The sequence below is a fragment of the Calypte anna genome, chromosome 2 (genome assembly GCF_003957555.1).
Source record: "Calypte anna isolate BGI_N300 chromosome 2, bCalAnn1_v1.p, whole genome shotgun sequence".
Classification (NCBI taxonomy): domain Eukaryota; kingdom Metazoa; phylum Chordata; class Aves; order Apodiformes; family Trochilidae; genus Calypte; species Calypte anna.
This window is the reverse complement of record NC_044245.1, coordinates 105,116,360-105,143,784: the sequence shown is the minus strand read 5'-3', so window position 1 is coordinate 105,143,784 and position 27,425 is coordinate 105,116,360. Positions and strand designations below refer to the sequence as shown.

Sequence of the window (27,425 nt, the reverse complement as noted above, 5' to 3'; positions counted from 1 at the left end):
TGAAGCAGTTTGAAATGGTTGGTGACTTCCAGGAGTCACCCACTGAATTGATGCTTATATGTGGTGTAGCTGGGTGTGAAACTCTGCACTTGCTTGTGTTGGCCAGATGATTTTAAAAGATGAGTCTTAGAGCACCAGTGATATCTAGGGAGAGAAAAAAACGAGGGAGGTGTAGCCCTAGCAGGCAATGCATTGGCATGTGATCCTGCATCTAATATGACTCCCTAACTTCTTTAATTTCAGTTTTGTATCCTGGCTGAACCCTTATGGAGATCTTTTTCCACAGCACGTTACTTCAAAGTGCAAAATATCTTCAAAATCCATTGACTTGAATAGAGTTAGAGGATATGCAGCATCTCCTGTAACTGGCTCTTAAATTTGCCTTCTGCCATGTGATTAATTTATCAAATCATACTTAATATCTACCTGTAGATGGTGGCAGCATGAATAACCTCTTGGTTTTTATGTGGCTGTGAGAAGGATGGAAAAGAAAAGTAGTGAGATACTTCCAGAAATTACAGTCATTTGTAGGTACTGAAATAATGGCACACACGTTTTATTTCTGTTCTGTCTGGGTAACTCTGTAAATTGTGTATTGATTATGCTAATAGAGCCAGTGTCTCTCTTACTTGTCTGCAGAAATTATTCAAACATGTAGATTGAAGATGCACTTGGCAAAGTTACCATTCTAAGAAAAAGGCTTTTGTGCAAAGATGGCTTTAAATTGAATTACTAATCATATGCTAATGGAAATTTATAGATTAAGTATTGAATTATAGGAAATGCAAAGTGCAAGATAAAAATATATGTTCTAAATTCCCCATCCTGATAGTCATAGTTGCTATATTAGTTTTTTGGTTTGTTTTTTTTTCTCACATCTCTCAAGGAATATGTCTTAGGAAGGGATAAATCAATAGCAATCTATTTTTATAGTTTATTTTGGGATATGGGGCTTCTCCTGCTTTGTTTAACAAGCTGGAAAGAGGCTCAGGCATTTGGGGCAGTTCTTTTTTTTGTCTTTTGAAAAATTTATTAACCCACCTAGGCTAGAAGAAAATAGGCTTTTTTCAATTATCTTTTCCTTTTATTTTATTATGGTTTTTAATAGCTCAGAAGCCATAAATATTATCCATAGTCTTCCAAAAGGCTTCCTTTTTGGTGCAAATGTCGTTTTTCACATTTCTAATTTCATGCAAGCTTTTTCCCAGCCATCAGCTACAAATGACTTGTACTCTTCCTTAGGGTGCAAAATCTATAGATTAACTCTTCAGTGAAGGAGAATCCTGGTTAGTCAGTAGAATAATAAGAATATTTTGAAAGCTAGGAAATCTCTGTAAAATTTGTATTAACTTTATAAAATAATTTCTCCCTCTTTTATGAGCTTTATAACCATGTGTCCCATGAAGATACTCTAAGCACAAGGGGTGAAATCCTCATTGATCAGCAGGTGTTGCTCTAGAGCAGTCAGGAGGTTCTCTATATCAAAATTCCCACAGGTTTTCCTCATTGGCTGTCCTTGATGGTACTGTGTGATCATTTTTGATTGTAATTTTCTTTAAAAAGGAATAGTTGATCTTTGTGTTAACTTTCAGCAGCCTAAACAACAGAGGTGCTCTGAACCTTTTTTGCCTTGGACACTGGCTGTATCAAAGTGGAAATGTACCATTCACATAGACACAATTTCAGTTAAGAGATTTTTTTTTTTCAGTAAAATTTTAAAAACTGATATCCATCCAACCCACAAGCTTTTATAATAGGAGATAAAACTGATACACTGGAATTCTGTTTTGCCATACTGAGATATTTTTCAGGAATAGTGATGCCACAGCTGTGGTGATCTGGACTTTTTTTGAAATTTTGCTATTTGCTATTCCTGTTTGTTTCGTTTTTCAGAAGTTACACTGAGAACATGTGTAACGAGGAGCTGATGGTTTGTTTTTTTATGAAAGAGACAGACAAATATTTCTATAGCTAATGAAATAGGTGACCTGTGTCATAAACTCATAATTGTAGGGACAAGAAGTATTGTTATTTCATGACCTTATTTCAAATCTATCTAGGGGTGCTGTTCAGCAGCAGCACCAGTTATTCATAGTTTGGATTCATAAGCTATTTTTTTTGGTTTCACAAGGCCTCTCCTTTTACTAGTATCGTGTGACTTTGTTATCTCAAAATTATCATACCTTATGCTAAGATGTAGTATATATATTTTAATGAAGATGACATCCCTATGTGCAATTAAAGTTCTCGAGTATCTATAGTATTGATATTTGAATTTAAAACATCCATGCTCCTGTTTTGTCTAAGTATTATCCTTGTGACTATTTTTAGTGAAATTTCATGTTAGTGCCAAAAAAATGGTTTTGGCTAGGAAAATTTAAAGAATCTCTCTGTATAGGTGCTATTTAAAGTTACCTTCATCTCCAGATAGAAAATGGCATATGTTTTGTGGGTTTTTTGTTTGTTTGTTTGTTTTTTTAATGGAAGTTAATATTGGCTGCATGTCACACTACTTTTCACTGTCAGATGAGTTTAACAGTGGCCTGAGAGCTGAAGTAGCACTGAAGTTTTCAGAATCTGGTTGTGAAAAGGCATAAAGTACTAATTGAGAACTTATCTGATGCTACCAGCTGTCACTTACTATAGCAAATGCCCATGGTAGCTGGAGGAATGTTTTAGCTTAATGCAAAGGCAAATGAGATGCTACTTAGTAGATGATTTGTGCTAATGTTAAAATTTCTCTAATTCTGTGGGTTTTGGGGCAGTTCTCTTATTCCTTTTACCTTATGTCCCCTTAAATACAGTTTTAATTTCCCTGACAATTCTATCAGTCTAGTCGAATATTATTTGCAAGTCTTTGTGCCATGGCCTGTTCTGACCCACTTGATTCTGTTGTGACTAAGAATCCTGAAAGGTCTTGAACAACTATTTAGAAGGATGATAACCACGAAGTTACCTACACTGATACTTTCTTCCTTTTTTTATTTTAGTATAATAAAGACATAGTGATCAGCCTTTGTCAAAAGCAAACCTCAACTCTCAAAGAATTTTCATATCCCAAAATATCAGGGAAGTTTTTAAACATTTGATTTCACAAGGCATACACTCTCATGTGTGTGCCTTCACATTACAAAACTGCATACCTGAAAGCAATGTTAGGCGGTGTCTGTGTTTTGTTTTTTTTTTTTAATTTTAAGACCTAAAAATGTTTGCTGTACTTCTCAGTCAGCAATGTAAAGCTGAGCACATTTTGGAGTGCAGTCACTTCTCACTAGCAGCAAGAAATTCTGGTGCTGCAGCTGGTGGCAGTAGACATTCAGTACAAAGCATCAGAAGAGACGAACTTGTGCATTTTAGTTTGCATAAACTTGGAAATGGAGATCTGCTTTGAACAAGATCTTTACATTTTAGCAAGTTGCTGATTTATTTTGAAGTTTCTGACTTAGGAAACTGTTATTGAAAAGTTCATGTTTGGCATCTCAGTTCTGTCTTAAGACTTAAAAAATGATGGAGGTTTTAAATTGCCTTTCTGGACCTAGTTATAATATGTTTCATGGCTGAGGATTTCATTGGTAGATGTTCAGTACTTCTGCTACCTTTAATAAGGTTGAACAATAGTTGCTGGTGACCAAGATAAGTTTCCTCTTGCAGAATGCAAAAACAGACTAATTTTTCAGTTTTAGAGCTTGTTCTCGAGATCATTTTTTGGAAACATCAACAGCTGGTGGTGGGCATAAACAGGGTCAGGTTGGGCTGCTGCTGAGATTTCACTGGGGGCTATGAGGGAGTCATAAAAGGCAGTTTTTGTTTTTTTTTCCCTAGCTGCATACTAGTTGTATTCATTTTTCTTGCTACATTAACGAATCTTTCTGATCCATGCTGCCTTAGAGAGAAATCTTTCTATTTAGCTTAGTTTGCGTTTGACCACATGTTCCCTGAAGCTCGGCTCTTCATGAGCTTTTCCCCTTGCTTTCTTTGTCTGACCAGTTTCCTTTAGCTGTGAGGACTGCTGGGATGACTGCTTCAGCATAACAAAGAAAATCATCCAGTATTATCACAGCTGAAGTACTGGTAACTTCATGGCTGCAAAACACAAGTTCAGCTGAAGCAGTCAGCTCATAAAATTGTATTTTGTGAAATCCCTGACTTACTTCAGGGCTGGGGAAACTATATCAGGTCTCTGTTGAGAAGAGTGCATTTAACTAGCCACAGCTCTGGGACAAAAGTAGAGATTGTTTAGAGTCCTTGGGAGACTGTACTTGACGCTTACTAATATATGCACTGTGTTTCAAGTTTCTGGTGTCCTAAGAATGTCCTTATGAAAACTGGTGTTTTTTTTCTAGAAACTCAGATTCTAGAAACAACCAGTTGTATGAAGCCTTGGGGTTGGCGGAGGAGGAAAAGAGGTACCTGTGGAGTGTGTATATGTATCTCTTCTTTTGAATATGTGTCTAGATTTATATGTGACCCTATGTGTTGCACTCCCTTGTCCTAAGAACCAGGAAAAAAAAAAAAAAACAAAACCAAAGCAAACTCAAATCTTTGGATTTAAACTCAGTTGCATGATTATTTTTGAGGTCTGAATTCTTGGGAGTGGAAATGCTGTAAAAGTGTAGTCTTTCCCCTTTCAGCTTTTTCCCCAGTGGAGGCAGAATGAATTCTCTCCGCTGTTCTTTGACTCAAAGAACTCGCTCGGTCTTTGGGAGCACAAAAATGAAATAGTTCTGCCTTTTAGCTCTTCCCTTACTTTTGCTCTGGGAGAGTCAATCTTAGGCATCATATCAGAGCATATGAGAACAGCTCTGTCTAATTTTTCGAAGTAGCAGCAGAATGGCTCTTGTTAGGTTCACTCTCACCCAACAAGTTTTGAATAGTGAATCTGACAAGAATTGTATTTTTTTTAGTTCTACTGCTCTGGAAAGCTGCGAGCCAAGGGAAAGATGCTGGCATGGTGTATACAGTAAAACAGCATGGGGTTAGTTCTCCTTTGCAAGGCTGTCTGCACTGCTGAGATGTTTGCTACTGAATATAGGATTATTATTATTTTTTTTAAAGCTTATGTATGAATTAGCACACATACCTCTCCCGTCTGCCAGGAGAAGGCTTTTTCTTATCCATGCGGAGCGAACAGAATCTTAAAGCCCAAAATTATTCTGTCATTTAGTTCTGTAATCAAATACAGTAGAGTGCATTGAAGACAAATATCCCAGAGGAAATTTGATTTGGTTTTTAAGCCATGAAACTGATTTGGTCACTCTGTTCTCAGATTTGTAGCTTTCATGCAACAACATACTCTGTTTTAGTCTGGTCTGCGCTTTCGCACTTTGCAGTGCAGCTTTTCTTGCCCATGTTGTGCAAGCATACTGGCTTTCAGAACTGAAGCTGGTGTAAAGATGCTTGAATCACTTCAGCTACCTACCTAACATATTTTTTTTTGTTTGTTTTTGTTTTGTTTACCTTTTTTCTGACAGTAGAAGAAAATGAAACAGAGGACCAGCAGGCAGGACATACAGCCGCACAGACTGGTAATGCTAAATTCCTTCATCAGTGCTTGCTTACCGTTTGACAACAGTGTGAGGGATTTTTGGATCAGGGTGATTTTGCACAGCCTGCACTCTTCCTTCTCCATTTCAGCTTAGAATGCATTCTTGGGGCTTGCAGTGGAAAATAACTTTCCTGTCCTCTCACCTTTCAATTCCCGAGAATCAGAAATTCCGTCTTTGGTAGGTCAGCCAATTGAAAGTAAGGTGATTCTAAAGTGTAGCATGACTTTCTTTTTTTCTTTTTTTTTTTAACAATAATCACCCACATAATGGCCCATTCTGTGCCATTTCAGATGAACTTGAATATTCATTCTGCTTAAGTTATTTTCACATTAGTAAAATATGTGGATAAGGGCAACTTCTTTTAGGATTGTTTGTATAATTTCTCATCAGTCAGGGATTCATTTAGGGCTCCATAATTTGAAGTCAGTGAGACTGAGTAGACAAAGCTGTTGTTTGTGTAAGGATCGCAGGGATATGTATTGTTAACAATCATGCAGAAATAATTGTTAATTCCCAATAACAAGGACTTCTTTATTCTCTAATACCATTCTGAGAATGCAAAACACACTTCACTTTTGTCTTTGGTACTGATTCCACAGCATATTGTCTGAAGAGCAGGACTGACTCATCTGAATAGTCTCATTCATTCAGCTGAGGTCACCTTTTGGAGTAAGGGCTGGCTCCTTAAGGTTATTCCTAGAAGGCTAGTCATCTCAGAATACATGTAGATAATTTGTTTGAGAACAGTTGAAGTTATTCCTCTTATGAAGGTTAAGACTGCAGTTAATTTCTGCTTCAGCCAGGAGACTTTGTATTTCTTTTGTGTGTGTGTGCTGTGGGTTTTTGTTTGGTGCCTTTTAAAGGTTCTAGTGTCTCTGTGCAGAAAATACGTTGTTTGAAAAGAGAAAATAGAAGTGAGAGAGTTCTCTGCTTTTTTTAATGGGAAGTTTCTCAAACTCCTCTGAATATATTTATGTTTCCATTTAGCTATCTGCAAACTTGAAAGAAAGCAAACTTGTACTGCTCTAGACATGTGAAGTCAGAGACTTGCAAAAGTGCAGATCAATATGATGAGGAATGGTTGCTTTGCTTTTCTTTTTCTTAAAAAATTCTCAGTGGTTAAATTGTCTTGCTAGTTATTTGTTTGCCATCGTGTCCTCTGTTGTCATCTGTCTGTTTCTAGGCAAGATTTAACATTCTATTTTTCTCTATAGCAAGAATGCAGAGCCGATATTAAAACCAAAAAACCTTCTGGTGGAGCAGGCAGTACAGAAGACCCACACTGTGTACACACTGCCAGAAGTTTTTATAGTAATACTTTGTATCTAAGCTCTGGCTCTAACCATTAAATGTGCTTTTTATAGAGTACCAAGTTATAAATGTAGTGCAGCTACGGCATATTAATCTTACTGCAGAGATTTAATGAGGCAGTTGTTTTGCGATGGACACTATTGGGAGCAGAGAGCGACAGAGTTTTACTTTACCACTGAGCTGAAGAAATATTCCTTGCCTGGTAATAATTATAACCACATGATCTAAGTTTTCCTTTCTTTTGCCAGCACTTTTCCATGCAGAAGTGGCTTGGAAGGAGGTCTAGTGCAAGGGAGTGAAATGGATTGGAAAAGAGGCTGTTTTCTTGGTGGCTTGATGTTTTAGTTGTGATTAGCTATGGATCCTTGCAGCATAAGCAGAAATATGTAAGATGAGTTTCAAGAATATGGGTAGTCTTTGCCAGTCTACTGAGATAACTTTCAGATATTCATTACTTTTACTTGACTTTTATATGGGTTATAAAAAGTAAATGTGGTGAAACCTCATTTTTACATGGGCAGAATAGAATTTCTGCTGGTTGGCCTTAAACCGCTCCCATACTTGAAATTAAGTCCATGGCTTTATTGCCTCCAACACTTTTAAGCCAATGCAATTTTTCATTTTCCCCAAAGTTGCAATTTTATTAGACCAAGTTACAGCAATAACATCCCTTATGAAGAGGAGGAAGAAGGCAAGAGGAGAACCACCTGCCAGGGAACATAGTAATGAGAAAATCATGCTTCTTTTAATTTCCATTTATAAGTAATGTTAACATAATCAGTAACAGAAGACAACTGTTCTTTTTCTTCATTTTTTTAAAGTGCCTTAATAGGCTGAATTTATTTCAATTTATTTCAAAAAAAGTAACCCTGCTTTCCATACTAGATAATTTTCAATGATATCTGCAGATGGAGCTGATGTGTACATTGCTGCTGATGTGTATTGAAAAAATTCAGTTGGTACATGGCAGCCTATGAAGTAGGGCGGGGAAGCCTCTGGAAATGGCAGTGGCATTTGCAGAGGCTGGGAAAAGGTAGTATCACTTTGAAGATGATCTTTGTTGAGGGAATTGTGGCTGTGATTGTTGGAAGATATTGGGGAGAAAGAAATGTGGGAGATAAATTACATTTGCCCTGAAGTCCGTAGGTGAGCATGAGCTTTGAACAAGAGGTTAAGGAGGAAGCATAGGAGAATGCATGTTGCATTTATGAAGTATATTTTATTCTAGTCTTTCAAAAGAGCAGCTCAAATAAGGCAGCTTATCCACAGTTTAAGTAACTATTTAAGGTTAGAGCAGCTCTTGATGGAAGATATTTGTTGTAGTAACAGAAAAGCTATCTATTCACCAAGCGTCCAAATGACATTTTCTCTCTTTAAGTATCTTTTTATTATGGTGGTGACATCTCTTCACGGAAGAAGATCACAGTGGAAATGCATTCATTGAGAGGGGCTGAGACTGCCAGAACTCATTTCACAAAGCTGTCGTAGACTAAACTCGAACCTAGGTCCCAGAGGGTCCCACTTAAGTGTTGACCTAAAAACAAATGTGCCAGTTGGCTAGAGCATGTATTCTAAAGTTGCAGCAGAAGGGAATAAGCTTGACTGACTTCTGTCCCTGTAGAGTTTATATCTGCAAATGCAGAAGGAGAAGCAAAACATTTATTAGTCTTAAAGTGATTCTAATTTTAATAACTGGTCTCTAAATAGGAAGGTTTAAATCGAGTGTTTCTTTAGGCTTTTGTGCACTAAGGGGTGCGTGTGTGCCTACGTGTGTGCTTATTGCCCAATTCCTGTAAAGTGTGTTTCTGAATAATAAGTCTTGAGAATTCCCTCCCCTCCCTTTTTCTTTTCTTCAGCATTGTACTTAAAGGAGAGTCAGACAATGCCCTTATTTTAAAACAAACAGGTCTGTAAACTTTATGTGCAGCATTTAAATACTCGTGTTAAAATTCATACCCAGTGCCCACATTTCCCTGAGTGCTGTCAGTTTTATGAGATGAAACTGGGAGCTTGAGCTGAACATCTAATAGTCTGCGATGTGCACATGCTGCCTTCCAACAGGAGTTTAATGATGTTGGGGTCAGTTTGCAACATTTAAGACAATTATTTCTTTTTTCTGAACTGCTTATACCTGGTTATCTCCTAAATACTTCCATTAATCTTGCAAAATATCTTGGAAAATGAATTGGTGATGGAAGTTAATTGGTTCAGAGTATTCATCAATGGCTAAAATGTCATGAAATCCTTTTATTTAATTAGCATCCTTTGTGGTGATCAAATTTGTTGGCTACTCCTCTATTTGGAAGTAGCTGCCCCATGGAAGTTTTCACTTTTGAAAGAAATTTGTGAACGTAATTTGTCATGTAAGGATTGCGCTCAGTGTATAAGCAGGACTTTTCCACACCAAATACATTTTCCTCTTCAGAATGTGTTTTTTATTTCTAAAAATTAGACTTGTTTCAATCTGTAATATAATTATCTTAAAAATAAATTCTTCCCTTTACCCATCCTCTGTCAAAGAAATTCCTTGGTTTTGATCACAAACCACATTTCATGAGGAAGACTTCCTGAAATGGGTCATGTCCAGTTTCTGCTTGTGAGTCTGTCTTGTGTTTGACCAGCTGAAGGGCAGGGTGCAGCAGTGTGGACCAAAGGATGTAGGAAGGTGATGAGAGCCCTGACCTTTGCTGTGGGCAGCAAGAACACCCACGCTTTGTGAACAGTGACAAATACAGGGATGGCTGTGCCCACATCACTGTAAGGGGATGAAAGAAGATTTAAGAGTAGTTTAAACTGGAATCACCCTCTTCCTCACTCCTTCCCCACTCAAATATGAATTTACTGTTAGTGTGTTTCTCTCCTTTCAAGTAGCTGTGCATGATCCTAATCCAACTGCAATTGTAAATAAAGTGGGTTCACAGATACCACCTCTGTGCTGGTGTGGACATGAAGCCTACTCCTGGTTAGTCATCCACTTGGCAAAAGAGCACAGCGTCTTAAAATGTACTTGCACAGTCTCCTGTTATTATGTGATTTTGTTTTTGTTTTCTAAAATGACTTGTTTCAGTCTTAGCTCTCTCAAATATCCAAATGGAATGATGAGGCGGCCAAAGCAGAAAAGGAAAAAGTGGTGAAATAGTTGCATTCCTTTTGCTGGAATGTACACAACCATTTTTCTTCTGTATTTCACTTGTTGTAGTGTGGTTCCCAAGGAAAAACATAGTTAAGTGCCAGCTCGCTTTATTAGGGAAGACAGATTGTTTTATTTCTGTCTTTTGAAGGAAGCTTTTAGTAAAGTGGGCAAAAAGTCAAGAGCAGTTAAAGCAACTCTGTTCCTCCTCAGAGGAGGAAAAGTTCTAGGCTTTGCAATATCTCACTCTTCACTGGTCAGCTGCAGACCCGAGGCAGTGCAGTGAGCTCTGTGGCGTCTCTGTGTGTAGGGGCTGGCAGTGAGACCACACATTTCTTCCAGTTTAGAAGCTTCAGCTGGACTCGGAACTGCTAGCACTATCCCACTATCCCCAAAATGCTTGTTAGCATGTCAAAGAGACCGTGCTCTCCTTGTGCACTGTTTGATTTTACAATAGTAAGGTTCCACTTTTCCATGACCTGGCAATTACAGGAGTTTTTTCAGGTTTATCTTAAGTCACATACAAGTTCAAAGCATGTGTAGCATTTTGACCCAGGGTATAATCTTTCCAGGGCTTTGTTTGTGTCATATAGCATGGTGATGGAGTGTTGGAGTGGGTTGTAAAATCAAGATTAATTTCATGTTTATGTAAATCAAATTTGTTAGTCTTTTAATTCTGGTAATTTCCTGTGAAACGCTGTAGTTAACAGTGAAAAGAAGTTCCTGCACACTCATTGATTTGATTTTTCTTTTCATTGAAAACTAATTGCATAGGTGGCTTATACTTTCTTACAATGATCAAAGCAGCTTCAATAGCTGTGATAAAATTGACAAACATAACATTGAAGCATGGAAGAATTGCTTGAGTAAGAAATGGAGCTGGATTTGTGGGAGTAGAACAGAAATTCTCCTTTCATCGAGATTAGAAAAAAAATTAAGAAAAAAGATTTCTTTGCTTATTTAGCAGTTAAGCTGCAGTGTGTTGCAGTCTTATGCCAAATATGTTTCTCTCAGTCCTTAGCACAAGAATCTGCCTTGATTTTTTTTTTCTTTTTAAAGGTTCTCTTCTTATATGCCTGATGTCACAGTCTTGATTTTCTTTCAGACCCCAGCTGTACACTAGAAGACAAGGTAGAAGATGGAGAAGTGCTAGACTGTAAGAAAAGGCCAGATGAAGGGGAGGAGTTAGAAGAAGAAGTTGTGCACAGCTGTGACAGCTGCCTCCAGGTGTTTGAGTCGCTGAGTGATATCACAGAACACAAGATTAATCAATGTCAACTGACAGGTAAACAATACTTACCATTTTGTGGCTTCTTGAACTGTTCTGTTTCTGATTCCCATCCTTTGCTGCTGATCTCCCTCTTCCTTTCTCAGTTACTTTTGCACTTGAATGCTTGAGTGAGATCGTTTATAAACAGATTCTGGGATGGGATTATACTGTAAATGGGGCACTGTAAATTTCCTTCATACTGAAGGATGTATGGATAATTACTGCATTGCCATTGTCTTTAAAGTGTTTGTTAGCTGCCTGTTCCTGGCTGCTGGGTGTGTTTTCTAGATTCATATTGTACAGCTTTCTGTATTTACTTACACACAGATTTTCCTAAGTCGCGAATGCAAAGGGTATTTGTTAGTGAGGTTTAAGTGGAGCCACATTACAGATGAATTTGCACAGTGGCATGTTGTAGATCTGGGCTGGTTGTGCTAGTCTGATCTGTTAACTACAAATGACTTAGAGTAATCAGTAACTGAAGGCTGAGAGGAATGAAGCAAATTGTTTGAGGGGAAAAAAAAAATCCTAGCTTTAGTCAAGGGACAGAACTAAGTGCTGATCAGCTACTAATGAAGTTTAGCAGAGCTGGGTGAATGGTCCTGTAGCCAGCCTGGGTTCCTCTTTGAAGTGATTGTAGGCAAGCTTCCTCCCTCACCTGGGAAACCACATGAATTCTGCTGGAGTACTTTTGCCCTCTAGATTTAGTAGGTCTTTTGATGGTATGCGCTGTAGGTCCAAACGGACTCAGTCTCAAAGGAAAGAGGTTTTTATTTTTTATTAGATGGTACTTTAGTTTTAGCTTCTACAGTATAAAATAAATTTATTGTGCAGTGCAGTTATGTTAAAAACATTTCTTTATAAAGACTTTGTAAACAAGAAAAGTCATCCTTCCCATTTGAGAATGGTTTTATCAAGTGTGCTTGTGCTCATATTTGGAGAGCTTTCTGTTATTTTTGATTCCAATAGGTCCATGGGCTAAGTCCTGGCAGGATGACATACAAGTCAAATAGCAGTACTGCTTTTGAGGGTGAAATGTGAAAAGAAGGTGAGCAGAAATGGGTAGGAGCAGAAGGAAAGTTGAGGGAATAATGTGAATTTGTCATATGGTTTTAATCTCAACTTCAAATTATGGAATATGAAAATCTGCAGCAAGAAGTTTTTACTTTTGTTAATAAATTGGTTCACATTTTTTTGCCTGTAAGATGTTTTTGTAACTTTAGATACACTTGGTTCTGCTATTTCCTAGTAAATCCTACAAACTTCCAGTCTATATTGCTCATGTTATCTGGCAGTATGGATATTCTCGCCTGACTATAAAACCAATGGTTTTCTCTCCTTCGTACCTCTCTTCTTTCTTTTGCTCTTTCTATATTAAAAAATTAGTGGCTTTAGTTTGTCCCTTTCTGTACTCTCCCAGAAACTGTTCCCCCTGTGCTGATCCTTTGGATCTCCCCTTTGCTGCCTCAGATCCCATTTACTCATCCATGTTTTTCACATTGATTTCATATGGCTGTTTCTCCTTTATGGTTAGCTAGCTGTCACCCCTCCTTCCCACTTCTACCAAGTGGATTCTCTGCTTTAAAGCAGCAAGTAGACTGCACTGAACAGTGCTTGCACAGTTGGGTTAAGAAACTGAAGAGGACCAAGTAGGGGGAACAGTAAGTAGAGAGAAAGTGCTCTTGAGCACAACATTTCTCTTGCTGAGAGCTCTGTTGTAAATGAGAGTGAAAACAAGTATGCTAGATTCATGAGTTTGAGGTGCATGGAATAGGCAGGGGTACATGTAGGATGACAGGATGGGGAGGAATGAAAATTAATCTTGAAGAATATTCCCTAAGTTCCTAAAAATACCATTGCCTCTCTTTCAAGGAGACTTCTGATACTGAATCGGTAGAAAACAGACTGAAATGAATGAAATTAATAAAAACCTAAATTGCACATCCTCTTGGACAACCAAGTTGACAAAAAGCCAACCATCCTCTGTTTCTAAATATAAATGAACAAAATGCAACCGTAACTTGAGAGAGGAGCCTGGATGGAATGGCCAAAGTTGAGTATTTCTTCTTTCTTCAGAAGAAAAATACTAAACAGGTAGTTAGTGTGGTGAATTCCATGCAGGGTCCTAAGTGGCATTTCTGACCATACACCGAGGATGCAACATGTAAGAAAACCTCATATTTTTAGATTATTTTTAGTTAATCAGTGACAGTTGACAGACAAGCAGCTTACCTTTTTCTTCTGAAGCACAATATATATTTGACAAAAGTAACCTTTGCTTTTAGCATTTCAGGCAAGCTCCCTGGACTCTTCAATTTCTCTTGGACTTCTACTGGTGCCTTTAGGTGCCATGTTCAGATTCAAAGTTTTTTAAAAAGTGCATTACCATGAAGAGGTGATTGCACCTCCCTTCCTCATCAGTCTTCTGGCACAACAGTGTGTTGCAAAGTTGTTCTGGTTGTCTCCTTTTGGAGGAGTCCCAATGAAGCTAGGAGATATACGAAGGTATTTGTCTGTCATTAAGTTGTTAGTGAAAGGCAAGAGGTTTACCAAAAGTGAATTTCTGCTACTATATTCGGTTGTTTCTGTCAGCTTTGTTCTCTGGAGGAGGGCAGAGTGTATCATCTATCCTGATGTATGATCTTTCCAATCTGGGCCTCATCTTAGGTACAGAAAAGTTATCTAAGTTGTCAGTGACATAAAATTTCCAGGGCAGTCAACCTCTGTAGTTCGCATTTGAGTTCTGAAGCCCCCAAACCCTGATTTTTCAGATGGCTGTGCCAGCTGGAGCTTGTCTGGATTTTACTGAGCTTTGGAAGTGTTCTGTGAGATGTATAGCAAGCTTCACTGCAAGAATTTATGAACTGTGCATGTTGACCCAGTTGTAGGGTCATTTTCCATACAGTTATACAGGATAAAATTAGCAATTATGTTGATGGAACAAACAGGGTAGCAAAACAGTTGCTTAAGGCAACTCCTTAATAAAATTCTGTGTATAAAACATAAGAGTTGACTGTCATAGTACCTTGACTGCCTCTAATTCTACCAGCCATGTAACATGCTTGAGAATGGGTCTTGCCACTATAGGTTGTCAAACTGGTACTGGGATTTCTAGTTTTTGCATTTGAAAATGTTAGATGTGTTCTTCTGAAGCTTTGACACTTCAGTGGAAGGAGTGAAATTGCTTTATTGAATCTTCATTCTGTACTCTCAATTAAAGACAGGGATGGGGAGAAGTGAGATGGTTTACTAAACAGTGGTCCCAATCTCTCAGAGTGTCAGTCACCCCACATATTTGGAGGATAGTGGAAGATGAGAGTTTCAGCTCTGTGAGATCTTGAATTGCGTTTCTCTGGCAGATTTTTTTGAAAGGATGAAAAAATGTTCTCCCCAACTGGTACCTTCTTATAATCTGTTGTTTGAATTCAACTTATGTTCTTTTTCTAGAGAAGAGCATGGCTGCTTTTTTCATCCTGATATGCACACTAATGATCTTTTCAATTTAGGTCTGATCCAATATCCATTGAAGTCAAAGAAAAGGTTCCCATTGACTTCAGTGTGGGATGGGGCAGGCTCTTTATGAACTCTTTAGTAATATTTTTACCATAATCTGAAATTGTTCTACTGAAGATTTCTCTGAAAAGGTGATGATTTCTTTATGTTAATTTCTGACAATTCCTGTGATGTTTGTGGAATACTGATAATGGGGGGGGGAAAGTCCACGAAAATTCTTTGCAATTCTTGTATTACATGGGCAGATAAGACGCTGAAATATATTAGTTTAACAATTAATTTAACAAATTAATTTAATTTGACAATAAAAATATGGATGCACTTTCAAACGCACCTTCTCTCCTTCTGCCAACCTGAAAAGAAACTTAATCTTTTGCAGTGGTGAGGCACAATTTGTCAGAAACTTTCCCTAATCATCTCCTGCTTGATTTAGAAGATCTTCCTGTACAGTGCTTTTTACTGTTTATTTAATTTTTCACACAATCACAGTCATTGTGGTTGTAGAAGACCTTTAAGATCGTTGAGCCCAATCATTAACCTATCTCTACTGAGTACAGGGCTAAACCAAATTCTTTAACACCACATCTACATGTCTTAAGCACCTCCAGGGATGATGATTCAGCCACCTCCCTGAGCAGCCAATTCCAGGGTTTAATAAACCTTTTAGTGAAGAAGTTTCTTCTAATGTCTAATCTAAACCCCCCTGGCACAACTTAAGACCATTTTCTCTTGTCCTGTGACATGTTACTAGGGAGAAGAGGCCAAACACCACCTCACTACACCCTCTTTCAGGTAGTTGCAGAGAACAATAAAGTCTCTCTTCGACCTTCTTTTCTACACACTAAGCAACCTCAGTTCCCTCAGATGCTCCTCATAAGACTTGTTCTCCAGACCTTCTTCAGCTTTATTGACCTTCTTTGGACTCACTCCAGCATCTCCATGTCTTTCTTGTAGTGAGGGGCCTAAAACTAAACACATTATTAAAGGTGCAGCCTCACCAGTGCTGAGTACAGGGGGACAATCACTGCCTTATTCCTAGATCACTATTCCTGGTATAATCCAGGATGCCATTGGCCTTCTTTGCCACCTGGGCAGACTGCTGGCTCATATTCAGAGGGCTGTTGTTCAGTACCGCCTGGTCCTTTTCTGCTGGGCAGCTTTCCAGCCACTCTTCCACAAATGTTGCCTGGGGTTGTAATCCAGCTGCAGGATCTGACACTTGGCCTTGTTTAATCTCACACACCTGGCCATGACCCATTGATCCAGCCTGTCCAGATCCTTCTGCAGAGCCTTTCTACCCTCAGGCAGGTCAACACTCACACCTACTTAGTGTCATCCTCACTTGATCCCTCATCCAGATCCTTGGTAAAGATATTAAACAGAAGTGGCCCCAGTATTGAGCCCTGGGGAACACCACTTCTGACCAGCTGCCAGCAAGATTTATCTCAACAACAACACTTTGGGCCTGGCCATCCAGCCAGTTATTTACTCAGCAAAGAGTACACTGAACTATGCCATGTGAAGCCCATTTCTCTAGGAGAATGCTGTAAGAAATAGTGTTGAAGTCTTTACTAAGGTCCAGGTAAACAACATCCACAGCCTTTACCTGATCCACTAATTGGATCATCTTGTCTTAGAAAGAGATTAGGTTTATCAAGCAGGACTTGCCTTTCATGAACCCATGCTGACTCTGCCTTATCACCTGGCTGTCCTGCACATGCTGCATAATGGCACTAAAGATGATCTGCTTTCAGTCCAAACCCTTCAGGGATGGTACTTTTATGAAGTCTTCCCCCTATAAGTGATAAGTGCCTCCACGCTGTCTTCATCTCTTCAGAGGCATTCAACCCCAGCTTGGCCTTCCTGAAGATTGCATAGGTAACTTTGGCATCAGCAATCTCAGTCATAACCAGAGTAAGAGTAGAAAAAGCTACATCCTATGGTGCTGCTATGCTTGCAGTCAAGCATGCAGTTAACATCCCAGTTTTGTTAGCTTATTTGTTGGAAAACTCAACAGCATTTGAGGTGCTGGTACACAAGACTGCCATCATCCACCTGAATGTCAGTAGACCTAGTGTGTGTTACATGACTTCTCTACTAACCCCATTGGTATCACAGGCTGTAAAACTTGTCTGAAAGTATGCTACTGAATCATATGCAGTCCTAGCTTCAAGGCTAAGGGTGTTCTGAGGTAAAGGACATGAGCTGTTTCTCCATTGGGGATATTTATTTTACCTTTAGGTGATTAGGTAGACTTAGTTTTATGTTTTTGGCTCTAGCTTAGTGCTAGAGCTTTGACAGGGTGAGTAAGTATGTCAGGCAGAACTGAGAGCCATTCATCTTATCCCATAAGTTGTGTTTGATGTTGAAAAGGTTACTGGCTATAACTGTGTGTCCCCTGCCAATCAGGAGGTGCAGTTCTGCTCTCCAGCTCTGCTCAGAGTTTCCTCTCACACTCCATCTGAAAATAATTCCAGCAGATGAAATAGACACAAGTTGTTCTGAGTAGTGCTCTCCATCAGCACTGGAGTATTACTAGGCTGAGAACTTCTAGATAAGTCTGTATTTCTGTGTTTCCAGTTATGACCAAAATTAATTTTCATGGATGCCATCTATCTATGTGGTTGAGAAACACCTTCTTGCATGTCTAGAAATAAGAAGTTGTGCAACCTTAATAACAACTTCACAGGCAGTATGCACCACAGGTGGTCATGGACTTACCAAATGGGTAGTAACAGAGATTCCATTATACTAGTTTCCTTCTCTTGCCTCTTTTCTTCCTAGTGCCCAGGAATCTTCCATTTTTCATGTTTCTGAATGAGCTGGTAATGCCAGGACCATCTCCTTCACTAGAATACTTGAAAACTTCCAAGTCCATTTTGTCCCAAAAAGTGTATGCTGTGCACAGTGAGACTGCAAGATAAATCTTGTGAGCACTTGGCATTGTCAAGCTTTGATATCCTAGCTAGAATTGCTCTTCCTGTTAGCAAAAGAATCCTAGAGCTGACCAAATATACTGCAGATCTTGCGATTATTTTTTCAATATCTGTGTGGAGAAAAGATAGATGGCAAGGGTCCTTGGTCATTTCTGTAGTACAGAGGTGTAGTAGTACTACTACAGAGTAGTCGCTTCCAACTTGGCATATTCTATGACTCTATGATCTGAGCTTGATCAAAGTGCTTCTGAGGACAAGGACCCTAAGAAGTTAAATCTATGATGCACCAAAAGCATATTCATCTGCCTCATTGCAGTTAGTGGCACACTGCCAAACACTGTTTGCCAAGTTCAGTTACTTCACTTGAGAGAGTCACCCTGTTTCTCCTGAGAATTCCTGCACCAAGGACTGCATATGGATTTTGCATTAAACAGTTCCTGAATGAAAGACAAACATTGCTTGGGCCTGGAACTTGAGCTTAGACCTTTCCTTCCTTAGAGGTCTTCCCAGTTGCTGTATGACAGAGGCATGCCTCTACTTTTCCATTTGCTTTGGACTTCTTTGGACAAACTTCTGACTTCTTTTCTATAAAATGACATTCTGTTTGACTGAGACAGTGGAAAGCAGACCCTCTTCTGCAGTTTCCTGTCCTAGCCAACACACATGGTAGTTCAGTGCAGTTCTTTGACTCTGCAAGTTGTCAACTCATACCCTTTCAGAATTACATGGTGGAGGACATATATCTGCAACTCCAGATCACTGATATTTGGGAAAAAGTGGTACCAGGGTGATACTATAGCTTCTGTCTCCAAAGATCATAATTTTTAATATAGAGTGGAGTGTAAAGCCTGTCAGTGGACTTGGATGGAAGATATATATGCATTACAGAATGGCTAAGGCCTCCAAAAATCATAGCAATTTTGGAAATCTGCCCTACAGAATGTCACATGCAGAACTGAATGCTTCTGAGAAGGATAAATGAAGGTCTTGATAACTGCATTCTTAGATTTTCATATAAAAATTCTGTACAAATACTTCTTTGGGTAACTTGGTACTACTCAGATGTGGAGGGAACTTGTATAGGCTCTTAAGGTAGGCTGCATGGCCTTCTTACTGTTCTTCAAAAATTGTGCTTACCTTGAGAGACAGTAGATCGATGATGAATAGCCAACATGGGCAAGAAGGCACAAACTCCTCCCACTTTTGCTTGGAAACCATTAATCTTTGATCTTGAGATTGTTGATCAGTCATAAACCCAGTAGATCTTCACCTCCTGGGTGTGTTAAAAGCAGCCTGTTGCACTTCCTGAGCTGTCTGTCAGTGACCCCTTGTAAATGAAAGCAGCTGATGCCTGTATCATGGAACTGTTTTTCTTGACTAAAAAAACCCTGTAATAAACCTGATCATGAGCATTATCTGAAAATGTCAGAACTCTTGTTCTGTTTGGAGGTGGGAGAGGGATCAAGTAGTGGGAGCTTCCAAGGAACTCCAGGGCTTCGACTATGTCTTTCACTTTCTCTCATCTTTCTTCCTCACTTTTCCTTCCTCTTTTCCTCTTGTTCTGGCCTGATTTTCCCTCATTAAAAAAGACAGGCTATTCTTTCAGCACCTACGGGCAAAGATAGCTTTGATGGGTTTATCTACAAGGACTTAACATGGTGTAAACCTGAACTCCCACCATAACATCAGGATCCCAGATCAGAGCCTGTGTCCCCTCCCTGGTGAGGACAGAACTTCCTCGCTGGGTACCATGGACAGAGCCACCTCCCTGCCATCCCTGGAAGTCCTGGTCTGCACCCAAACCACACCCCTGAAGGTTGTTTTTATCTCATTGGCAAAGGGATTTGGTGTAAGCAGCCCTGGTACACCCCGATGGTACAACTGTCTCTCAACTGTCTTTTACATTTAAATAATCTAGCATCATGCGTGGGGCTCTTAGGGCTTGTCTTGAAATAATCCATGCTTTACTAGAGCTTGGAAACAGTTTGGCCAAAGTACTGTTACGCACACAGGGTATCCTTTCCTATCCGGAAAATGAATGAAATCACTTGGTCTTGGCCATCACACCTTTGAAACATGCTTTTAATCACTTCTACTCAAAGCTTCTTATGTAAATACTCTTTCACTAAAGATAAGGAATCCTGAATTACAGAATTACCTTGGTTGGAAAAGATCTCCAAGATCATTGAGTCCAATCATTACCCTAACACTGACAGAACCTTAAGTAAGCCATATCCCTAAGTACTATATCTATACAACTCTTTAAATACCTCTGCCGGTGATGACTCCACCGCAGCTCTGGGCAGCCTGTTCCAATGCCTGATCAACCTTTCAGTGAAGAAATTCTTCCTAACATCAAATATAAACCTCCCCTGCTGCCACTTGAGGCCATTAGATCTTTTTCTACCACTTGTAACTTCATTGAACGGACCAATCCCCACCTCTTTTGCAACATCCTTTAAAGTACTTGCAGAGAGCTATCAGTTCTTCCCTTATCTTCCTTTTCCCTAGGATAACCAACCCCAGCTCCCTCATCCACTCCTTGTAAAACATGCTTCAAACCCTTTATCATCTTAGTTGCCCTTCTTTGGACGTGCTCTAGTAACTCTGTGTCCTTTCTGCAGTGGGAACAACAATACACTGTTTTGCAGGTTAAAAGATCCCATTTGCTTGTCACCTAGAGCCTATTTTTCAGCAAGTACTTGGAGGTTTATGTAAACAGCAGACCTTATTTCAATCATGCTCAGGGACAGGACTTATAAACATAGCCCTATGCTATATCAGAGGACATATCTGTATACTGGTACTTTACATGGGATTGTGAAAGCTTCAATTAGACATACCTGACATGCCATTGTGGGCAAGTTACAATAGCATTAGGCTCTGGGAGGGGCCACAGTAACATTAAAAATAGTTCTGGCTTTGATATGTTGTGGTTACCAAGCTAGCTCTACGTCCCTGCCTCTGACAGGGCACTGACTTGCCCAGCTCCCTAGCTTTTTCAGACTTGGTTCAAGTGCTTTCCTGATACTCTGTTGAAAATCTGCTTTAGCTAGATCCAGAACTTTGCTTTATTACATTGACAGTCTGTTGCTCCATTTATTTATAGCCACTACTGGGTGTTCTAAAGGTCAAGTCATTTCCTCACAGAGTGTTTCCAAATAGTCAGTACAGGGTATCTCTCTGTGCTACCATTTGGCTACTGTGTTTTTCCCATTGAATGGTAACTTAGATCTCCCAGTGCTCGAGTGACATCTCCTGCCTGTTTCAGAAGAGGGTCCAATTTCTGAGATCTGCCAGGTGATGACATGAGGTAATCCACTGACCTTTGTCAGGCATTGTGTGGAGGATGTAACTGCCAGAGCTTGTTCTAGTTTTGGGAGAGCAATACTATAATCACTATGTGATCTATGAAGCTGAAATTCCTGATTCTCATTGTCCAAGGAAGATCGTTGCCTGCAGGGGAGAGAAGGGAGGGGGCAAGGGGAATCATCAACACTGGCACATATGTGAAGAAGAAGAAATAGTCATTACTTACCCTATGATAACTATGCTGCTTCCAATTACTGTTGTAATCAATATGGATCCTGTGGCCAAGCTCGTCTTGCTTTTCACAGTCCTCAGTTATACAGACTTTGAATTGTAAAGCTGCTGCTGATACAGGGTCATAGCTACCCTGACCTTTACCCAGTACAATGGGAATTCATGTGTATGATTCTAACAGACACACTAGTAAAAATAAAATCCTGATTGTCTTGCATTTATGCACATATATACACCTACAGTCTGTAAGGATTACAGTGTTTCAGAGAATCAGCTACTGTACAGTAAATACCTGTTTATTCTATGCTTCTGTTTTACTGGAATATTTATAATATATTGTTAGCGTATTACAAAATAGGTCTCACTGCCATGACAAATTAGCCTTTTAAAGAGGTGAATTTCCTGTACCTTCTAAAATAATTTTCTTCAAATACTTGCTGTTTTTATTACTGGTGCTTGCTTTAATTACCATTTAGAAATGAACGGAATGGGAGGTACAACAGATTATCATTACTTATATATTCAGCAGTTAAATTCATAGCTTGAAAGCCAAATGTAACAAAATGCCCCACAGGTCTTTAACATTTTACTTAATACAGTTGTGGAAGAACCTTAATTCATGTTTATACAATCAGCTGTAGTGATAAGGTTTCTGGGTGATGTGGTAGTTCACTAACACACCACCTATATGGGCTCAGTTTATCCTCTCAAGCATCATCTGGAAGGTGTGGAAAAACTGCTTTTCATGAAAAAGATAACAGTTGGAAGGGAAAGGTTATTAAAGACATTCCAGTCCCTGGCTGGTCTTGGCATAATAACCTGTCTGAGATGGCTGTAAAATCACTTCCACACTTCCATTACTGTTAGTTGGAGGGAACAGGCTTAAGACAAAGAGAAAGCACATCTCAGTTCACCCAGGATGCTCTGAGCCATACCTTGTGCTTTTTGAGACAGGCACCTATTGTACTGAATATTCTGTTGTGGAAATCCACTCTGATGTTTAAATATAGAAATGTAGCCCTGTCGTAGGGTGCTGTGCCTATGGAAAACACTGGAACCTGCAGTCCCTTTCACTAAAGCTCCTCTGCTTTTTTTAAAAGACACACGATATGCCATTCATTCCAACTGTTCTTCTAAAATGACTGATAGCTGAGGCAAACTCTTTCTTAATATGGACCTTAATATTCCTAATTCTACATCCCTGTACTTCTAGTAAGAGGTCATAGTCTTTAGCTGGGGATATCATTTAGGAATGCTGTAGTGTAACTGAGATCTATGACCTCTTAATAAGCATCAGGAGAAGGAGATGGGGATCATTCTACAACATGCCCTGGGGGTACTTTCCCTTCAAGAAGGGAAGCTGGAACTATTCAACTTTTTTCTTTCTTTCAGTTTTTTACCTTCAGGGGGAAGCTGATCGATTTGGAGATGATTATTCCATAATCTCTGAATTTTTCTCTTCTACATTGCAATGGGAACTCCTTGAAGTTTAAAGGGATTGTGGCTCCTGTGTGCATTGTGGAATGAACCCAAGGAGTTTATGGGGACAGTAGTTCTCTCAGCCCAGTTAAGGTAGTGGTAGGCAAGTTTGGAACTAAAATACCAGGAGGGTTTGTGGACAGGAAAGTGTCGATTTGTTACTAAATTTGGCTGACTAAGCATGATCAGTTCTCTCGGTGCTTCATTTGGGATTTATTTTGGAGAGGAGGAAAATGGGGTTTTCCTAAAAATGTGCATGTGTTAAATCTACCTGGTAGAATTGAGAGTTATCATGGTGAATTGAAGCAAACTAGAAGAGGTAGACTGGCAGTCTACTTCTAAAAAACTCAAACTTGACAAAGAATATTTGACAGAGATTAAATAATGACATAAAATAGTCGAACTTTATCTGGTTTATATTTTTGGTTTATATATATTTATATTGGTTTATATTTCTATTCTTTAATACTTTTATTCTTAACACTATTATTAAAATATTATACATTTTTTATATTTATAAGTGATTTAATATTTCTTTTGTAGTATTTCTGAACCACATACAATACATTAAATTATTTTGACTGTATGTAGACAAGGAAAACACACTTCAGGACAGGGAATGAACTGGAGTGCTTCAAAACGCCTTTTGAAATAGGACACTACTTAAGATGGTGCCATGGATTGGCACTTGGTCAGTATGTATGATATATGGGAATTAATTTTAAATTTCATAAGAATACCTGTCAGTGGTTTATTACCTCCTCACCGTGACCAGAACTGGTGTCTCTCATTTGTTTAATGCTGGATGCCAGCAGGAAGTGCAGCCTAATGGCTGAAGGAAGGTTGGGTGACTCATGCGGGGGAGGCTGGAGAAGGGTCAAGTTTTTCAAGTACTTTGCAAACCTTCTGCCAGCTGTAAAAGCAAAGCATGGGGAAATGAAATGGCAGTTGCTAATTTACCCTTCTCTGACAAATGTAGGCTTCAGCATGAGTGCATAACACATCAGTTTTAGTGTTAACACGTAAATTAGCATCAATACTTTTTCACATGTATGCATTCATTTCTTATTGCTATTATCTGACTTCAGTAGGAGGCCAGAACTGACGCTTGGATTTCTGCAAAACATTGAGCATGTTTGATCTTTCCTGTAAACTCAGTTTCTAAGCAACACATCCTTTGTCCTGAACTGTTTTAATATGTCAATAGCTGTAGATTTCTCCATTATTCTAATTATTCTTCTAAACTGCATTTGAAATGCTTAAAAGAGTTTTGATATTTGCTTTTTCCGTGATATTATGATTAGAATATTTCCTATTACAGGACTATCTTTCCTTTACTAAGCACCTCTGTAGCCTGACTGGAGAATGTTTTTCAATTTATGTCCATCAGTAGTTGGTTGTAATCTTTACTTCACTGAAACCAATGGAAATGCCTCTGTTATGCTCGTTGATGGCAGGATTTTTACTAGTGAATTTAAGTTCTCATTTGTTTGTGTTACAGCTCTCAAGATTCTTCTCCCTGGCAGTTAGATCTCTGCCTTTCCAATACTCTTTAGCATTTCAAAATAGTTGCTTTGCAAACTTATTTCCAAATAGCACTTCCCAAGCACCTGACAGGTGGTGGTATTAACCCTATAGTTGCAAGCAGTTTCCCTCGGGATCTTAGTTTGAAAGTAGAACAGCTTCTTCTGTCTGCCCTGATACCAGATTGTCTCAAAAGCTAAGGCTGAGAAAATGTAAGAATGTCATTTATTGGACTAGAATTGAATTGTGCCTCTTTTGTGACCCTCTCCACCTGTCATTATTTTGATTATTTTCTTTTAGCTGTTGTTGTTATTTTGTATAGTTATTCTTGCTACTGAAGCTCTATTTTTCTGCCCTTGTTATCTTAATACTTTCCATTCTCTTACCAAGTGTGTCTGGAGCTATGATTTTATTTCTATTGCCTTTTCCATTGTCATCAGGTCAGGTACTTCTGCAGTTCTCCCTTTGTCTAAGAAGTGTGGAGATTAGTTTCTCTAGTGCCTGAATATCTATCCCACTGCTTCTTTCCTTGCATTTTCTCCCTCCTTTTTCACTTTTCTACTGTTTATCTCTGTTCCCTTTTTGCCTGTAGGATCTCCAGAACAGTGCTTACTATTCCTGCTATGTACTTCAGCAAGAGTAGCAGTCTGAAAGACTGAAACTCACTCCATATACTCACTTTCATTCTACAACCTCTGCTGGACTTCATGGTGCTTTGTATAGGAACCGAGAATATAAATGGAATTTCAGGTCTATAGCCCTGTATATCTTACAAATATTTTCACAGTCATCCATTGCAACTATCTCATTCTTGATCACTTTTTGAACATTTTTGTAAATGCTCCAGCTCTTGTGTAGTGTTATTTAGGAATGTACCATCGTGGATATCACCTAAAGTATCCCAAGAAGTTCCCAAGTAGTATGAGCATTTACCTCTTACAGCATGGAGTGTGTTTGGGATTCCATAGCTATGTTTTTTGTTATCTCAGAGCAGGCATAGCTGGCCCTGATTTATTGCTGACAGTGAGTTTGTGTATACTGAACTGGCTTCATGAGTGGCTTTAGCCTTTTCTATTGCATTTCAGTTATTGGTCAGTGCCTGAAGTGCTTAAAAATCATTTGTGCAGTTATCTGCTATGGATATGGAAAGATGCACTATACAGGTTAAAAACTAAGTTCTACCTATTGCACAGAAGCTTTGATATGAAATCAAGGAGCATCTTTGTGTGGAGTGAATCCTACAGATTTTTTTCATATAATATTTTTGAAACCCACCTCAGTTAGTGGATCTGATGCAGCAAGAGTGGTGAAAGGAGACAGTAGAGGTAGCTGGTTTATAAATATATGTTCCGTCTGTCAGTATTGTCCTTCACATGTGGGGTAAGCCTTAAATTTGATATGCCTGTAAGAATTGCACAATACCTTTCATTCTCTGTGCTCCAAATCTTCTTGTTTTTGCAACTGTTTGTCTACAATACCATGACATGTTGCCAGCTTTGCAGAAGACAGCAACTAAGACCCAAGAGACATAGCAGGGGGAGACAGGAAGCGGGCCAAGAATAATGTGGCAAACCTCCTGCTCTTGTGAAAAATGCCCCAGGATCTCTGCTTTCCACAAAAAGCAAATCTCACTGCAACTTTTAAGATGCGAATGGGTGGATTATTCCACGTTGCCAAAAAAATGGCCGATGCTTTATTTCTCAGGTGAGTAATACTCATGGCAGCTCCGTGTTTCACCATGGTCTGGCTCTTCTTTGTCACTCCTTTGTTTCAGAGGTAGCTGACAGCACAAGCTCTTTCACCATACTCAGAGGGAGGCTGGCTCTGATAACCCAGCCATAGCTGTAGGAACTGTTCCTCCTGCACGGGCTGTCAGTCCCACAGATGCTCAATCATGGGGTTAGGGAAGCAGCTCAGGGTAGTGTTTAACCCTAAAGTCATAGCCTGGCCCTCCCTCTTCTCCTTACCTCTGTTCTCTGGGAGCTCTGGCACAATATTTTGACTTGTGAACCGAGAGGGTTGACTGTGTGGCAGACACTTAAGGTAATTATGGGCTTACTTATACATTTTACTGTCAAATTACATAATTTTCGATGGAGGGCATAATGTATGCTTTCTGATATGCACACATTGAGGCTTGGGGTTCTGCCTCTCATTAGATGGCTTAAAAATCCACCCATGTGTTATAAAAGAATCCAGTACAATTACAGAAAAGTGTGTGTAGCGTTCCTCCCTTTCATTCTATAATGTTCTAGAATATATAAATACAGGATGCTCTTGTGGAAGACAAGTTTTAATTTGAAATCTTTTACTGTGGAATGTGTCTTTACATAGAATGTGTTTACTAAGTTGTAGAACCTATGAGGGGTACTGCAAATGTTTTGTATTTAGGTAGTAAGTATGCTCTTAGTGAATCGAGACATGGAATAATTGTTTTATCATCCAAGTGTAGTAAATGTGGTTTGCAATCTAGATGTTATTTGCATAGTTTATAGCTTGCCAGTTATTCTCTTAACAATGTTTTTATCACAATTACATGCCTACTTCTGAGGAGAGGGAATGGAAAGAACAGAGAATGACACCATTTATAAAAAAAATGAAAAGAAAATTAATTATCTTGTTATTGACTAAAAATAAGTTTGATTATGCATTGCAATTTCATTTGGTGACATTGGAAATGAAGAAATCTTACTTTGAGTCTAGAAATAGTTCTTAACACTTCCTCTACTCTTATGGAAATATATTTTTCTATAGAAAAGAGACACATTTTTCAACAAGCAGCTTTATAAAAACATGTTGCAACTGTTGACTGGATCTAAGTTGTTGGTTATAGTATTGTTTTCTCCCCTAAACATTGCTTAAAATGCTGGATTAAAGATTCTTCTCTCTTACTGCTTCTCAATAAGCAGTTAAAATCAGACTGAAAGAAAAGGCACTGTGAGTTAATCAGATTGCATTTTAGCTTTAGGGACATCACTCCAATATAGAACTCTGTAGTTGCTTTTTTAATAGTAGTGTTTACTGGTAAAGGTGTTATATGTTAAAATCCATTAGAAGAATTTGTATGTTTCAGTTAAAAATATGCTTTGCAATTTTTTTGCTGGCATTTAATCTATAACAAACATGGAAACTCTTGTTTTTTTTCCTGAACATCATCTCCTGGATCAAAAAAT

General features: G+C 38.9%; 1 protein-coding gene across 13 annotated transcripts in view; it reads left to right on the top strand.

Moving 5' to 3' along the window:
- Positions 1–27,425, top strand: part of ZNF521 (zinc finger protein 521) — a 233,071-nt gene that overhangs the window by 14,093 nt on the left and 191,553 nt on the right. For 5 of the 13 annotated variants that reach the window (XM_030446168.1, XM_030446167.1, XM_030446172.1 and 2 more), the window contains 3 exons: positions 4,344–4,406; positions 5,472–5,525; positions 11,093–11,272. In XM_030446168.1, coding sequence (XP_030302028.1) covers positions 4,344–4,406; positions 5,472–5,525; positions 11,093–11,272 — 297 coding nt within the window. The remainder of the gene's footprint in view (positions 1–4,343; positions 4,407–5,471; positions 5,526–11,092; positions 11,273–27,425) is intronic. The other 8 variants (XM_030446178.1, XM_030446169.1, XM_030446173.1 and 5 more) reach the window with 3 other exon arrangements.